This window comes from Thalassophryne amazonica, chromosome 13, assembly GCF_902500255.1.
Source record: "Thalassophryne amazonica chromosome 13, fThaAma1.1, whole genome shotgun sequence".
NCBI lineage: Eukaryota > Metazoa > Chordata > Actinopteri > Batrachoidiformes > Batrachoididae > Thalassophryne > Thalassophryne amazonica.
The window spans coordinates 70,466,326-70,484,631 of record NC_047115.1 but is presented as its reverse complement, the minus strand read 5'-3'; the positions used below and the strand labels follow the sequence as shown (position 1 = coordinate 70,484,631).

The 18,306-nt window shown below is 40.2% G+C and overlaps 1 protein-coding gene across 1 annotated transcript in view; it reads left to right on the top strand.

Annotated features, from left to right (window-relative positions):
* thada (THADA armadillo repeat containing) overlaps positions 1-18,306 on the top strand; it is a 281,569-nt gene that overhangs the window by 97,557 nt on the left and 165,706 nt on the right. Inside the window, 3 exon segments of the mRNA XM_034184530.1 lie at positions 7,311-7,433; positions 9,175-9,297; positions 16,355-16,446. Of these exon segments, the coding sequence (XP_034040421.1) occupies positions 7,311-7,433; positions 9,175-9,297; positions 16,355-16,446 (338 nt within the window).

Sequence of the window (18,306 nt, the reverse complement as noted above, 5' to 3'; positions counted from 1 at the left end):
GTGTTCATCCCCTGACTTGTCTAAAGAAAACTGGCAATAAAACTGATTATTGTTTACAGGTTTTATCAAGTTTTCTTTGCTTTCAGTTTGAGTTTGAGGAAGATCATTTTCGAAATTTTAATTCTTTATTTTTTTGTGTTTCTTGTATACTCAACAAAAATATAAACGCAACACTTTTGGTTTTGCTCCCATTTTGTATGAGATGAACTCAAAGATCTAAAACTTTTTCCACATACACAATATCACCATTTCCCTCAAATATTGTTCACAAACCAGTCGAAATTTGTGATAGTGAGCACTTCTCCTTTGCTGACATAATCCATCCCACCTCACAGGTGTGCCATACCAAGATGCTGATTAGACACCATGATTAGTGCACAGGTGTGCCTTAGACTGCCCACAATAAAAGGCCACTCTGAAAGGTGCAGTTTTGTTTTATTGGGGGGGGGATACCAGTCAGTATCTGGTGTGACCACCATTTGCCTCATGCAGTGCAACACATCTCCTTCGCATCATCCGTGAAGAGAACACCTCTCCAACGTGCCAAACGCCAGCAAATGTGAGCATTTGCCCACTCAAGTCGGTTACGACGACGAACTGGAGCCAGGTCGAGACCCCAATGAGGACAACGAGCATGCAGATGAGCTTCCCTGAGATGGTTTCTGACAGTTTGTGCAGAAATTCTTTGGTTATGCAAACCGATTGTTTCAGCAGCTGTCCGGGTGGCTGGTCTCAGACGATCTTGGAGGTGAACATGCTGGATGTGGAGGTCCTGGGCTGGTGTGGTTACACGTGGTCTGCGGTTGTGAGGCTGGTTGGATGTACTGCCAAATTCTCTGAAACGCCTTTGGAGACGGCTTATGGTAGAGAAATGAACATTCAATACACGAGCAACAGCTCTGGTTGACATTCCTGCTGTCAGCATGCCAATTGCACGCTCCCTCAAATCTTGCGACATCTGTGACATTGTGCTGTGTGATAAAACTGCACCTTTCAGAGTGGCCTTTTATTGTGGGCAGTCTAAGGCACACCTGTGCACTAATCATGGTGTCTAATCAGCATCTTGATATGGCACACTTGTGAGGTGGGATGGATTATCTCAGCAAAGGAGAAGTGCTCACGATCACAGATTTAGACTGGTTTGTGAACAATATTTGAGGGAAATGGTGATATTGTGTATTTGGAAAAAGTTTTAGATCTTTGAGTTCATCTCATACAAAATGGGAGCAAAACCAAAGTGTTGCACTTATATTTTTGTTGAGTGTATTTAAAATGACATAAATTAAAATGTGTGAAATTCCAAGTGTTCCAATACCTTTGGATGGCACAGTATCCTAACCTTATGATGAGTGCAAAATGAGTGTGGTATTATTACTGTTTTGTTTAAGAATGTTTAATTTTAATTTCCATGATATTGATATGAAAATTCAGTAAGGGACATCTTCTATTATACATTCCAAATCTATGGTGGAACTCTACTAGTGTTTACTAAGGTACACCTAAATATCTTAAAAAAAAGAGAGAGACTATAGCCACTTAGGTGCCTAGTCTTGTGAACCAGGGATGTTAGGTTGAAAAGCTTTTTATCCCATGGGAACTCTCCCTACCCACCTAAGCGGCTCAAGAATATGTAAAGCATGTATAAAAGTGACATTTACATGACAGTTTATACAACAATAAAGAGATATGGTAATTTGGCCATATTGTACAGCCTTACTGTCAACAGGCTGACAACTTTGAATATTAATTTACATCTACATTTAAAAAATGCTGAAAGTGGCAGGGGCTTAAGAGGGCTGTAATGAGGGGGGTCAGCTAAAAAGCAAAACAAGAAAAATACTTAAAAAGGTGGGGAGTATGGGGGCAGAGCTCCTCCAGAAGATGAAAGGCAAAATAAGGAAAATGCTTAAAAAGGCGGAGGGTCTGGGGGAGCTCCACCGCCCCAGACACTAAAAGATTTTAGTCATGTTCATGGTCCCAACAACCATTTTACTGACAAAAAGTCTGAAGGACATAAAGGACATGGTTAGATGGCTTTTCCTAGTATGTGAGAGGCAAATAAAGAAAAATGCTTAAAAAGGCAGGTGGGGGGGGGGGGGGGGGTCTGGGGGCGGAGCCCCACACCAGAAGCTGAAAGTTTTTTTTCTCTGAAGCATTTACTCAAAATAAAGTCTGAAGAACCTAAATGTAAATGACATGGTGAGATGTCTGTGACATATGCATATTATTATGCACTGTAGATGATGGAATCCCTAAATTCCTTGCAATTGAACATTGAGAAACATTGTTCTTAAACTGTTGGACTATTTTTTCACACAGTTGTTCACAGAGTGGTGATCCTCATCCCATCTTTGCTTGTGAATGGCTGAGCCTTTTGAGGATGCTCCTTTTATACCCTTTTATGCTTTTAGAGGATTTGCAGATCATTGTGTTCTGTTTTATTTACATTTCACACAATGTCCCAACTTCATTGGAATTGGGGTTTTGTGTGTGTGTGTGTGTGTGTGTGTGTGTGTGTGTGTGTGTGTGTGTGTGTGTGTGTGTGTATATATATATATATATATATATATATATATATATATATGTATATATATACACACACACACACACACAGTTGTATGTAAAAGTTTGGGCACTCCTGATGATTTCCATGATTTTCCTTTATTAAAATTATAAAAACAAAATTGGGCAGGTGCATATATTTGGGCACCCTTGTCATTTTATTGATTTGAATACATTTAGCACTAATTACTTGAACACAAAATTGGTTTGGTAAGCTGATTGACCCTTGACCTCCTTACACAGGTGAACCCAATCATGAGAAAGGGTATTTAAGGTGGCCATTTGCAAATGTTTCTCCTCTTTGCATCTCTTCTAATGAGTGGCAACATGGGAGCCTCTAAACAACTCTCAGATGACCTGAAAATAAAGATTGTTCAATATCATGGTTTAGGGTTAGGATACAAAAAGCTATCTCAGAGATTTCAGCTGTCAGTTTCCACTGTGAGGAACATAGTGAGGAAATGGAAAACTGCAGGCACAGTACTAGTTAAGATTCGAAGTGGCAGGCCAAGAAAAATCTCAGATAAGCTGAAGCGAAGGATGGTGAGAACAGTCATAGTCCACCCACAGACCTGCTCCAAAGACCTACAACATGATCTCGCTGCAGATAGTGTCTCTGTGCATCATTCCACTATACAGTGCACTTTGCACAAAGAGATGCTGTATGATGCTTTAATGCAGAGGAAGCCTTTTCTGCATACACACCACAAACAGAGTCACTTGAGGTATGCTAAAGCACATTTGGAATAAGGTGCTGTGGACTGATGAAACTAAAATTGAGTTATTTGGACATAACAAGGGCGGTATGCATGGCTGAAAAAAAACACAGCATTCCAAGAAAAACCCCGCTTGCTACTCACAGTAAAATTTGGAGGTGGTTCCATCATGCCGTGTGTCTAGTGCAGGTACTGGGAACCTTGACATGGATTCCAGTCAATATCAGCAGATTCTTGAGAACAGTGTTCACGAATCAGTGACAACCTTGAAGTTGTGCCGGGGCTGGATCTTTCAACAAGACAATGACCCTAAACACTGCTCGAAATCTACTAAGGCATTCACGTAGAGGAACAAGTACAATGTTCTGGAACCTCCATCTCATTCCCCAGACCTGAAAATTATTGAAAATCTGTGGTGTGATTTTAAGCGGGCTGTCCATGCTCAGAAATCCGCAAACCTGAGATGTTTTGTAAAGAAGAATGGACTGGCACCGCCCTACTTCGCGGCTCTACTTGAGCCCTACATACCTGCTGGGGTCTGCACTCACAAGACATAGGATTACTCTGTGTCCTTAGGGTGAATAATAAGTCTGTGGGACATAGAGCCTTTTCCTATTGTGCCCCAGTCCTGTGGAATGATCTCCCTTTATTAGTGAGGCAGTCAGACTCTGTCGTGTCTGAAGACACATTTGTTTTCTATTTTATATGATTAATATATTGTTTACTGTGTTTTTATTCTTTTTTTTTTTACCTTTTTAACTTTTTAAATCATGTTTTTAACCTTTTGATCATGCTCTTTGATTTTTTTTTTTTATTTCATTTGCTTTGGTTTTTATTGTTGAGTTGTTTTATGTGAAGCACCTTGAGACGACGCTGTCGTGATTTAGCCCTCTATAAGTTTAATAAATTGAATTGAAATTGAAAATCACATTTTAAATCATCTTCCACCAAACTGGCTGTCCCATGACTGACTAAAAAAATAACTGGTTTTCAGAGGTGCTACAGCCAGTTCCAAGTAATCATTACATCATAATGGGCAAAGGTCAAGCGCAGTCTTTCAGTCTGTCATTGATGATGTTTAAAGGATTCCATCAAGCAATTTTCATTGTTTTGTTTTTTTTCTGAACTTGGCACACAAAAAGACCTAGTTTACTGGACCATCACTGCTGTTTCTTTTCTCGTTTGAATGTTTACATTAAAATAAGATTTGTTTTTGTGTTGTGAAGGTGCACAAAGACAAGAATAATAGAAGCCTGATAGAATAGCAAAATAGAAAAGTGTGAACAATCACTTAAAATTATAAAGAAGGCACGGAAGATAACTAAGTAGAGAGCACAGACATAATAGAAGTCTTTCAGCTGAAGTTTACACAGAGCTTTGGGCTACATTTTCTTAAACAACTGTAGAATTCAGGAACATCGGCCCCTGTGTTAGCCTTGGGCTCATGGTGCATCGACTTGGGACAGACTTCACAGAAGCCAAACTATTATTTCATTTTTGACACAAAAGAAAAGGTGATTCATATATAAAGTTCATGTGCTGCAGGTACAGGCACATAAGCAGGTATGCTGTCAAACAGATTGGGAATGGTCTGTTTTGAAAGGCTCAAACACAGAGGTGATGAGCAGTCATTGGATCATGCACATCACGTGTATCTACGTACTCACACCGTTTGCTCAATACTTTGTTGATACTCCTTTGGCTGCAATTACTGCCACAACGCTTAATTTTTTTTCCCCATTTTGTTATGCTGCAGCCTTATTCCAAAATCACCCCATAATGACATCATAGGAAAAAAAATGGAAAATGTATTAGAAATAAAAAACTAAGACGTCACACGTACATAAGTATTCACACCGTTTGCTCAGTACTTTGTTGATACTCCTTTGGCAGCAATTACTGCCCCAAGTCTTCTTGAATATGATAACACAAGCTTGGTGCACCTATCTTTGGGCAGTTTTTCCCCATTCCTCTTTGCAGCACCTCTCAAGGTCCATTAGGTTGGATGGGAACGTCGGTGCACAGACATTTTCAGATCTCTCCAGAGATGTTCAATCAGATTCAGGTCTGGACTCTGGCTGGGCCACTCAAGGACATTCACAGAGTTGTCCTGAAGCCACTCCTTTGATATCTTGGCCATGAGCTCAGGGTCATTGTCCTGCTGAAAGATGAACCATCGCTCCAGTCTGAGTTCAAGAGCGCTCTGGAGCAGGTTTTCATCCAGGACGTCTCTATATTGCTGCATTCATCTCAGTCCTGACTAGTCTCCTAGTGTCTGCTGCTGAAAAACATCCCCACACCACCATGCTTCACTGTAGGGATGCTCCAAACATGACACCTGGCATTCATGCCAAAGAGTTCAATCTTTGTCTTATCAGACCAGAGAATTTTGTTTCTCATGGTCTGAGAGTCCTTCAGGTGCCTTTTGGCAAACTCCAGGTGGGCTGCCATGTGCCTTTTACTAAGGAGTGGCTTCCGTTTGGCCACTCTACCACACAGGCCTGATTGGTGGAATGCTGTAGAGATGGTTGTCCTTTCTCGAAAGTTCTCCTCTCTCCACAGAGGAATGCTGGAGCTCTGACAGCGTGACCATCAGTTTCTTGCTTACCTCCCTGACCAGCTCTAGCAAGAGTCTTGGTGGATCTGAACTTCTTCCATTTATGGATGATGGAGGCCACTGTGGGACCTTCAAACCAGCAGGAATGTTTTTGTACCCTTCCCCAGATTTGTGCCTTGAGACAATCAGTCTCAGAGGTCTACAGAAAATTCCTTTGACTTCATGTTTGTTTGTGCTCTGACATGCACTGTCAGCTGTGGGACCTTATATGTAGACAGGTATGTGCCTTTAGCAAATCATGTCCAATCAACTGAATTTACCCCAGGTGGACTCCAATTAAGCTGTGGAAACAGGATGCACCTGAGCTCAGTTTTGTACTTCATGGCAAAGGCTTGTGTACATATGATTTCTTAGTTTTTATTGTTAATAAATTTGAAAAAAAAAAAAAAAAAACTTTTTTCATGTTGTCATTATGGGTTATTGTGTGTAGAAGTTTGAGGGGAAAAAATAATTTAATCCATTTTGGAATAAGGCTGTAACATAACAAAAATGTGGAAAAAGTGAAGCGCTGTGAATACTTTCCAGATGCACTGTGTAGATCCTTCTGTTTTTAACTGTGTCGACAGCATATTGAATAATAATAATTATTATTGTTACTATTATCAGTATTGTTAATGTTAACTATTAAGTACATGTTCTAGTGGTATTGTTGTAAGTTGAAAAAATTCCCCAATAAGTAAGAGCCTCTTTTTGTGTATGTCCAAGCTGTCTTTGGGAAGCTACATGCAATAGTATGACTTAAACAAGGTTAAAAGCACCATATCTTTCTGTGCAAGAGACTTTTAAGTAACTCTTGGCTTTATGTCTGAATTATCACCACAGTTTGATGGTTTATTATGCTTGCCACCTCGTCCTGGAACGGTGGATATAGGAATTGTTGCATTAATACATCTGTCCATGTGTCCATTCTGGATTATGTAGGACAAACTAACTACAGACAAGAATGAGATGAAGTTTGTCATTTGTCTACAAGAGTCAAATTAATGTGAAGATAAAATTTATGCACATTTTTACCCTTGATTTTGGCTGTTCATGGTTACTGCGGCAGCGGCAGGACAAGCTACAAGACTAGTAAATACTGATACTGTTAATTTGATTAAATGATGTTTGCAGATGTTGGCCACAATTTCACTGGTCATACTTTCACCAAGTTCTGTTAAACTTTCCTTTATGTAATCATACGAACAGACATCTAAAGGTGAAAACATCATCTTTTTGTTACAGATAGTTAAATTAAGAAGCGGTGTGTGTAGTCATTTCTTTTTTGTTTTTTTTTAGGGGACTTGGCACTTGATCTGAACCTCACCATTGCAACCAACCCTTTTAAATCATTCTTAAGTCCCCACTTTGATTTATATCAACAGCCATGTTAAAGTATTTATATTGTGATGCAATCCATTTGTCTAAAACCTCAGGCTCTGCTCTCTTCTGAGCCCAAGTCATCCAGTTGCAGCCTGTTGAAGAAAACCATGAGAGAGCTGATCACCTTGGCCGTGCCTTCTACTGACAGGAACACAGATCGCTCCACTGTTCCTCAGGTACAGCCGCCCACCATCCCCATCACTCATCCCTCACCGAGGGGAGCTATTTGTTCTTCTGTCAACTACTGCTGATTTGGTTTTCACTTTCAGATTTTTGATTCTTGTTTGCCTCTCGGCTGATACACAGGAGGTGTTTAAGGTTTAAAAATAAAAATTTGATCTTAAATGAGAATAGGTGGATTAAAAACAGTGTCGTGTTTATTCATTGTTAAATTATTGTTTAACCACCTGCCACCTGCTTCATTTTGGCTTGTCAGTATCTCAGAAATAAAAAGTGAAATTTCCCATCTTTTGGATATTCAGGCTTAGAAGGGGTGAAACAAATGATAGCACAGCCATCTTAAGGTGCACTAACATGTGCATGATATTGATTCAAGCACTTGCATGCACGTCGTCATGACGATCCGACCCGCTGTGATCCCAACTGGCCACCGTGCTTTGTTCCACCACCTGCCACGTGTTCTACGCTGGACGCTGCATATACAGTAGTGTTCAGAATAATAGTAGTGCTATGTGACTAAAAAGATTAATCCAGGTTTTGAGTATATTTCTTATTGTTACATGGGAAACAAGGTACCAGTAGATTCAGTAGATTCTCACAAATCCAACAAGACCAAGCATTCATGATATGCACACTCTTAAGGCTATGAAATTGGGCTATACTCCTGATTCACACCTGTTTGTTCCACAAAATTGACGAACTCACTGGCCCAATGCCACACTATTATTGTGAACACCCCCTTTTCTACTTTTTTTTTTACTAATAGCCCAATTTCATAGCCTTAAGAGTGTGCATATCATGAATGCTTGGTCTTGTTGGATTTGTGAGAATCTACTGAATCTACTGGTACCTTGTTTCCCATGTAACAATAACAAATATACTCAAAACCTGGATTAATGTTTTTAGTCACATAGCACTACTATTATTCTGAACACTACTGTATAAAATAATTATTTTGTAGTGTATTAATCATTTCCACTGCAAGTTGTCTGTTGAAACGGCTCCAGTTGCTTCCTGAATCATAGAGGACCACTCCAGCAGTGCTGTTCCCATGCGCTGAATGAGCTGGAGAAAGCATTTGGAGCCTTCTAAAAAGGTAATTATTTGTCATGTTTACATTGTCTTGGCTTGGTAAAACAGTTGCATTTTCTTTCCTTCTTGTCTGCTGTTTATGATAGATTTAACATCTTGTTATAATCCTTCAGGTGAGCTGCGCAATGATGCTGTGCACTGACGCAACCACTCGCTCTGTTCACTTCTTTACTTCACGTGACGAGCTACACGTTGTGTTGGTGAGCAGATTGCGCCATGTAGCATGACATTTATGCATGAAGGATTTTCTGAACATTGCAAAATTCTCTTTGTGCAATTGCACATGCCTGCGCCCTTCTCACGTTTAGTCTGCGCCTATTAAAGACGAGTTTACGCTCCTGCACGACACAGGTCATGCAAGTGCCTGAATCAAAGTCATACACGTGTCAGTGCACCTTGACACACAGCCAGTGGATTTCACTGAGGTGGAATTATACAGTTCATTATCTCCTTAAATGTTGATTAGAATTAATGTAGCAGCTTAAAGTGGAAATGCCTAAATACAGAAATAGGATCTTTAAACATATGGGTAAATGGGCTTGTTACAATCCAGTATTGTCTGTGGCTACTTTTTGACTATAATAGTCAACATGACATGTCTTGAAGACAATGGTTGATGGTCCTGTTTATGTCACTAAACTGCAGGTCCATGCTCTGAACATCCTGCGGGCGCTATACAGGGACACTCGTCTGGGGGAAAACATAATTCCATTCGTCTCGGATGGAATGCAGGCCGCTGTGCTGGGCTTCACCTCTCCTGTCTGGGCTGTGAGTTTCAACTCTAGATTTGTTTTTTTTTTGTTTGTTTGTTTATCCTCTCATCACTGTAGTAAACATAAGTCTTTATTTTTCTGAGTTTTTAAACTTCTGGTCTGCTAAGACACTCACTGCATTTATTCTTTCTCTCTGATTGTAGTTTTGTGCCTTTTATACAAGTGTAATGCACTGAGACTTTTAAAGCCATTTAAGTTTGCCATTTGTCTGGCTTGTTCATATCATGGTTTAGCAAATAAACGTTAACTTTTATGACAGTACTTATTAAGAATAGGGCTGCACAGTTAATGTCAGTAAATCATACATTAGATTGAAATCTCTCTATCTTATTCATCCACAATGAAAGTTCCACATCAGGTTGTGTCCTGGTGTCTGTGTTGGGAAGGCACAAACTGTGGTTTGCAGTGTTCTCTGGGTTTGATTCCTGAGCTGGCTTACCGTGTGTGTGTATATATGTATTAGTACAGTGGTCCCTCGCTATAACGCGGTTCACCTTTCGCGGCCTCGCAGTTTCGTGGATTTTTTTTTAGTGCAATTTTGCATGCTTCGTCTTCTTCTTCTTTTTTTTTTTTTTTTTTTAACAGCGCATTGTGTTCTCGGTCCTTATCAGGCGGACCGGTCGCGGCACTGGTCGGTATCACTGCGATTGCTCTCACTGCCTCCGATGCGCTTACCGAGTCTGCGGGCTTGGTAAGCGCCACAGCGGGCCACTCACACCGCCCCCCTGTCTGCTGTGCGGAGTTGCGGCCAAAATCTGGCAACAGGTCCAGAGACTATGCTCGCTGTTTTGATGCAGAGCGCTCCAGCAGCCCGCAAGGATAGAATTCTTGCAGAAAAATCTGCAGCGCTGCATGGTCTCGGTAACCGCAGCTGCAGAGCTCCGTGGCCACTGAGAGAGGTTTGTATCTTTTTAATGACTTGGATTCTTTGCGGGTCTTGCATCCGTCCCGCAACGGTAACACCAGAGGCAGTGAGCGAAGAAAGAGCACGCACATTGTGTTCTGCGTGTACCTGTGAATCTTTTCGCCCAGAAGAAAAAGGAGCACCAACAACTACCCATAACTGTGTTCTTCACTCGGAAAAAGACACCTGCACCGATGTTTGACTCAGTGGAAAAAGACGCTACAGCGGAGCGGCGCCACGACGAAGAGGCGCGATCAGAGGAACTGTGAAATACTGGTCAGTCACTATTAATAATTTCTTATGTGTCCAACCTCGTAGGTTGATCTGTAAAATTTAATTCATTAGTTCTAAAAGCCATCATAATTATTTATAGGAAAATGTTTGGGCCTGAAAACAGGTTTTGATCTTTGGTTTCATTCTATAATACTGGACTTATTTTTCTACTAAGGTTTGAACTTTGAGAGTGTTTACACAGGAGAGAAAAGTGAGAAGATGTTAATGCCTGTTTGAGAAAAGTGTATAAAGTGTGTAGTGAGGGGTTTTACAGCCTTAAAACATCTATAATAATTGTAAAAAATAACGCTGACTACTTCGCGGATTTCGCCTATTGCGGGTTATTTTTAGAACGTAACTCCCGCGATAAACCAGGGACCACTGTATACATAATATAGTGTATATTGGGGGAGGTAATGATCTAGTGGTTAAGGCGTTGGGCTTGAGACCAGAAGATCCTAGGTTCAAATCCCAGCCTGACTGAAAAATCACTAAGGGCCCTTGGGCAAGGTCTTTTATCCCCTAGTTGCTCCCGGTGTGTAGTAAGCACCTTGTATGGCAGCACCCTGACATCGGGGTAAATGTGAGGCATTATTTGTAAAGCGCTTTGAGCGTCTGATGCAGATGGAAAAGCGCTATATAAATGCAGTCCATTTACCGTGTGTATATATATATATATATATATATATATATATATATATATATATATATATATACCAACGCACACACTTACTTTTCAATCTTCTTGTGCTCTCTGTTTGTGATGGTTCTGTCACTTGGAATAGCTGTCAGTCTGGTCCTGTCCGGTAGACCCCTGCTGATATGGATTCCCTGTTCTCATTGTCCCATGACCCGGTTCACTGGGCAGCTTCTTGATACACTTCTGGAAGCTCCTTACTTAATCCTGAATAATGAAAGCAACAAATGTGTCTTATTTCAAAGAACAGTGACCTACAGTTGAGTGAGTGCGTGCATGAAGAATTGAAGGGCCTACATACAACAGAATTTGTTCTCTGCATTTAACCCATCCTAATTACAGTTTGACACAATCCAACCGCTAGGACCAGTGGGCAGCCACAATCCAGGACCCGGGGACCAACTCCAGATGTTGAGACGCTGCCTTGGTCAGGGGCAGAGAAAGGAGCAGACCCTAAATAAGCATGTTTTTGATTATGGGAGGAAACCAGAGTGCCCACCGGAAAACCATGCACAAACGGGGGGAACACGCAAACTCCACACAGAAAGGGCCAGGTGGGAAGTGATCTCCGGACCTTCTTGTTGTGACGGAATCATGCTAACTACTAAGCCAGTGTACTGCCATGCCTGTCTGCCTGAAATGGAAGTTGTGCTCCTACTTTGGTCAGCTCGAGACTGTATCCCACATTGCAGCTGTTCTGGTACCACAAAACACATGTAGACTGTTTGGTCATCCTTTCAAGAACCTTTAAATATCCTTGTGAGGGGAAGGAGCTTTTTCACCCTTCCACGACTAGGACAGAAACCCGCATTCAACCTCTAGGCATGAGGATTCGAATGACAGTTATGCAATTCGTATGCAATTTGAACCTCGAAATGGATCAGGCACGCCAAATCCCTATGACACATCCCAGTTGTGCCCCATATAATAAATGAATTATTCACTTCATTTGCTTGGTCTGTACAGGAATATCAGACTTCAGTGTTTTTCACACAGACCTCGCTAACGCATGGCCCGTACTCTCAACACTGTCAAATATCACTCTGATATTTTCCTGAACAGACCTCGCGCTCAGTTAATAATCCTTTATTATTGCCATTTATTCTTTTATTAATGGAGTTTTTTTTTTTTTTTTAGATCAGGTTTATTATGAATAACAAAGTCATGATTTGTCAGTATATATGTCACACCTGAGTATGTCGCAGGGTCTCTAAAACTAGTAAAAAACAAACAAACAAAAAAACGTGTCTTTAGAAAATACGGTAGTTACAGCTGTGGGCAATTTTCTCAAAGTACTACATCCTTTCACCTGTTTTGCAGACGTACTTGAAACTTGAAATGATATTCTGGGTTGCGTGTGTGTTGTGTGTTGTGTGTGTTGTGTGTGTTGTGTGTGTGTGTGTGTGTGTGTGTGTGTGTGTGTGTGTGTGTGTGTGTGTGTGTGTGTGTGTGTGTGTGTGTGTGTGTGTGTGAGTGTGTGGGGGGTTATTGTTACTAGATCTGACAAACATTTGTTACTGTTATTACTAAAATCCCCCAACTGGCATCCACATGGAAAAGGTGATTTATAACTTCCAGTTTCTTTTCTCAGTATCCATCTGAGGTCTCTGTGTAGTCACACATTCCTGGTTTGCATATTTGTTAAATAGTTATGTGTGATTTTAAGGCACTCTGAAGCTACTGCTCTGTGTTTGTTTCTATACTTGTACTGGTGTTGTCATTGCTTTTTATATGAAACATGATTATATGCCGTTATCCACATTCCTATCCTTTTCTTACCCTTTGCCATAGAATGGAAAAGTGGAATGTTGGAATTGGTTCTGTTCATACAGTCCACAGTTAAAGTTATAGTGCCACAGGTTTTTTTAAGGTTTAAGTCGTAAAAACGGTTTTCTTTGGTACCACTATACTTTTATTCCTTGGCATTTATATAAGGGATTCATAATATGATATTGCCAATATGATCAAAATTTGTGCTGTCTGGAAACAGTTTAGAATTTCAACCCCTGAGGGGTAGAAATTCAAGGGTTCAGATGCTATAACCAAGATTTGGTAGATTTGCAAGTGATTTTTATGGATGTCAATGCAAGATGGGTCACAGGTAATCTCAAAACATCACAGATGTGCACATTCAGTTCCGCCTGTAGTTAGTCTGCTTGACAGCGATGAAGGAAAAGACAATATTCTCTATGGAATTTTCCCCAAGATAAATATGTCCTCTTCATTAAAATGAACTATAATTTTGCAAAACGTTACAGAAATAAACCTACATTATAATGCTTGGATTTTGGTAGAAACTATACTTTTTCAGTTTTGTGAAATTTGGGGAAAAAAAAAATTTGCAGATTACTATGATTACAATTTGTACAAAAATTTCCAGTGTACATGATTCATAATAATATTGATAAACACACTGTGCTTTATCTGATTTTTACTAAAATAATTGTGAATGATTCAAATGGTTCATGAAATGCCCTGGGTAAAACAGAAACGTAACACAGAAATGATATGTGTAGAGTATTGACTACTTAAGGAAGTGCATTGCATTCACCACATTAAAAAAAAATTAGTCATCGTAATTATGAGAAAAAATATCTCGTAATTATGAGCTCAGAAAAGGTGCCATATTGGTCACTGCTTTGCTCAGAACTACATACTGCACATCCATGAAGAAAATGTCTTCATGCAATTTCATTGCATTCAGTCCCTCAGTTAAGACAAGCGTGAGAATTCCCGGGTCATAATCAAACATCTGCCGATTTGTAATCGCCGACGATGCACTGACGTGCCCGGCCCGTGGTGAGCCCCTCTATCGTAATCATAATCAGGGACAAAGAGCGGCACACCCCCAGCCGGGCGCATGTCACTTTGGGGGCCCCATGCTTCTCCCTGGAGGAATTTCATTTATCCAGTAACACTTTAGGGGAAAATCCACACTTTGTGTCCAATCGCAGCGCACCGTCGGCGCTTACAAATCGGCGGATTTTTAGTATGTGGTTCTGAGCAAAGCAGTGGTCAATGTGGCACCGTTCCTGGTCTCATAATTATGAGATTTTTTCTTGTAATTACGAGACAAGGTGAGTATTATTTTTTTTTATCCAGTGGATGCACAGTGCTTCCGTAACTACTGGACATATCTATGAAAGAGAGTGAGAAGTGAAAAAACTATGCTGAACAAAAAGATGGAAAGACGCCGTTTCTTTAATCAAGGACCACTGAGGGTCCAAGAAGAGAGTGAGAAAGAAACAGTGAATTTCACCATTATGGATAACTCATTTTGAGTATGAGTTGCGTGCAGCCTATACTTGGATTTGGTTAATAAAGGAAGTTTTTGGACTGCCTTTTTGTGTACCGACCCCAGCCAGTTTACCCAGTAAAAGTTTTGTCTCTACTGAGCTCTGTCCCTGCGTTTTGCATTTGCGTCCAGCCTGTCCTGCCTATCGAGCTTGATACATACGTCCTTTACATTGGTTGGGATTTAAAGGAAAATATCCACTAGGGGGCAGTACAGACCCTTAAACGTTTCTGAACTCATCAAGCACACCAACACTGAAAGAAGTAGTAATAATGCTTCTATCGAAAATGTTTAGGCAGTGGTCGAGATGGAGGTGGTCTGTCTGGCCATTAAATGTTATAAAAATAATGAATGTTTATGAGTGTAATGGAAAGAATATTTGTTGAGGGGAAAGATGAAATGTTCCATTCAATGAGGCACGGGCGAGTATATATGTTTTTTTTATATACATGTTTTTACGCTAAGGTGATCACGGCGTGCATGGTTGATTAGTGGTTAGCACTGGTGCCTCACAGCAAGAATGTCATGGGATCGCTTCCCGCCCTTTCTGTGTGGAGTTCGCATGTTCTCCCCGTGTCTGCGTGGTTTTCCTTCGGACACTCCGGTTTCTTCCCACAAACAAAAACGTGCTTAGTTAGGGTCTGCTCCTTTCTCTGCCCCTGACCAATCTGGAGTTGGTCCCCGGGTGCCGGACTGTGGCTGCTCACTGCTCCTAGTGGTTGGATTGTGTCAAACTGTAAATAGGATGGGTTAAATGCAGAGGACAAATTTCATTGTATGTATGTCTGTATATCTGTGCATTAACAGTAAAAAGGCTCTTTTCTGATCTATTCTATTCTTCTGTTCAATGGTGCAAAATGTATGTAACCAAAATTGCAGGGTAAAAATAAAAAATAAAATTGTAAATGGGACAAATGATCAATATCATTTGACATACAAACCACCAATTGAATGACAAGGATCTATTTAGGTGTTATGTAATTCATGACAAGATCATATATGTAATAAACTCATCAAATTGTTTCATCAACTGTCCACATTGTTTGTTTGTTTTGTTTGTTTTTACTCAGGGTTATGTCTTGCTTGAACTTCCACCTCCACAAATCCCAGAAATACTGTCAGACTGTTGAACAGTTCAACATCCACCACCAAACTGTGAACAATGGACTACATGCACATTGTCACCTTCTTAATACTCTAACGCAGCTGCTGCTGCTGCCAATCCTGTGCCTTGTATATATATTCTATGGCCACAGGGGTGTGTCTTTTGTACATTGCAAAAGTTTATATTGCAGACGTTTATACAATAGGTTAGGTAAAAAAAAAATATATACTCGTATATAAATTGTCCCAGTTAACTACACCGAGACCTGGAGAAACTGCATTTTGTTCTGCCTGTAAGGGTCGAGTGACAATAAAAGTGAATCTGAGACTGAGTCTTATTTCCTCCGTATTCATAAGCTTTCAACAAACTGACACAAATATACAGTAGATTAAATTAATATAGAGTGTAGACAAAAGACTTTGTCCATATCTGTGTTTAACATTGAGCCTCAACTAACATAAAGACTTTAGGGAAGTTGAAACATTATGAGTACATTTTATTGGGAATTTGCTTAGAACATCAGATGTCTTAAATTCATTCATTTCCATGGTGTGGTCTGTGGTCTGTGCATGGTTAGTGTAGACAGCTGCTATGGCACATGCTACAGCATTTACTGGTGAATATTAATATTTTAAATGAGACATAATGGTGCACAGCACTTCACTTTCAATAAGTCCTAGTTTCTAAGAAGGCAGTCTTGTGGTGGGGGTATTGGCTACGTTGTTGCCTTGTTTATCCAACTGGTGGCTTTGTATCTTTCTTTCGTCTTTATTCCCAGGTAAGGAACTCCTCTACTCTTCTCTTCAGTACTCTAATCACAAGAATCTTTGGAGTCAAGAAAGGAAAGGATGAACACTCAAAAAAGAACAGGTCTGCACCTTTTTCCTCAAAATTCTCCTCTACCAGTTCAGGTTTACTGCTATGTGCCCAAAATTTCAAACGAAAACAAAACACATTTGCATAAGGATATGACACATGAATGGGTTTCCTTTTGTCGGGTCTATGAAACATTATTTTTGTGCTGCAAAATCTATTTCTCAACAGTGTACCATTTTGTAAAAGTTTAAAATGCACAAAACATGTATCAATCCTGTTTAGTTTTCACCCCTGGGGGGCACTGTTGTAACATCACAGACTGAACTTCTTCACACTGCTGAAGACCACTGCTGTTTATTTCTGATGATGTTGTACCATATCTATTTATTAAAATAGTTCACTCAGGTTTCTCCAACCACTTTTGTGAGATGTTTGTCAGTATTTTTAAACTGGACAGTCTGTCAACTGCACACTTCAACAAAGAGGTGAATCATGTGTGATCCAGGCCTACTTTGTGGGCAGCAGGAGGCCATAATGGTTTGCACTCTTCGCCTCACAGCAAGACTGCCCCGGGTTTGAAACCACCCATGTCTAGTTCCTTTCAGTGTTGAGTTTACGTGTTTTCTCCGTGTCTGTGCAGGTTTGTTCCGGTCACTCCAGTTTCCTCCCACAATGGGTTATAGCAGTGACACCATTTCCCAAATAAGATTAATAAAGTCTTGTTTCAACTCCATTGTAGTGGTGCACAGAGGCAAAACTTATCACTTTGCTTGGATTATGATTTAAAGCAGAGCAAGACGTTCCAAAAAAAAACAAAAAAACACACACATAAAGATTCATGAGTCACACATAACATTATAGGTAGTGTTAGCCCTTAATGCTTCTGGCACAAAAGTAGAATTTTTTTAACTAGTTAACAACCTCTATATCAAATTCCAAAGATGTCAATCATGCCATGGTCAGTAATTGTTTTCTTTGAGTAGGTGTCCACAAGTGAATATGACTTTTTTGTGTTCAACATCTTCATATTCTTGTTTGTATCTATGTTTCTGTTTCCTTTTGTATATTATTAATTAAACTCTGCTTTGTTTTGTGAGATGTTTGCTTAACATCGAGAAGTTATATCTGTCTGCATAAAGTGTGTATATAAGAGAGAAGACTGTCTTCGTCCCTGCTCACATCACGCTAATATAAATACAGGTTTTAGGTACAGACAGTGGTCACTGGTCAGGGTAACGTTTCACTGGGTTTTCAGACTTTGTGCAGGAAACGTGGTCTGTTTTCCTAAATGTGCAGAAGGTCTCCAAATACTGTTAAACAAGCCAAGGCTGCTGCTGTTTATCTTGACTGTTTTCGCTTGTTTTTTGGTGACTGTCCTCCCTCTGTATCTTTCTGTTATCTCGCTCGCCTGTCTGCTGCTTTCTTTTAATGCTCTTACTATGTGGCCTGTAAAGGCTCAAGAAGGCTCCAGGCACAGGGTTTCATATGATTTCCATGTTTTGTGTGTAAGGAAGATTTTTGTCTTTTGTATTTGGAGCATGTGGTTTCTCCAGTAGTTGTCACATTATCATGTGTTTGCAATTGTCCTGAATCAAGACTACCAGCCAGGTTTTTAGTGATTCCCTGGACTCTACCACCCAACGTATGTCTGTGTGCAGTCAGTGTTGAACTTGTAGAGACATTCACTTATCTTGACAATGACATTCATGTCTTGGTCCTATGCCTTTGAGATAGAGAAATTAATGGAAAGATCATATGGTCATGATGTCCATGAACACTAAGTGTCTTTTGACTATATCTTTGCAGATGCAAGGTACATGTTTTTGGGGTTTTGGTTCCTTCTGTCTGACTGTATCGTTGTGACACTTGGATGCAGACTAGTGAACAAAGGTAACATTGTATGGTACTAGGTCT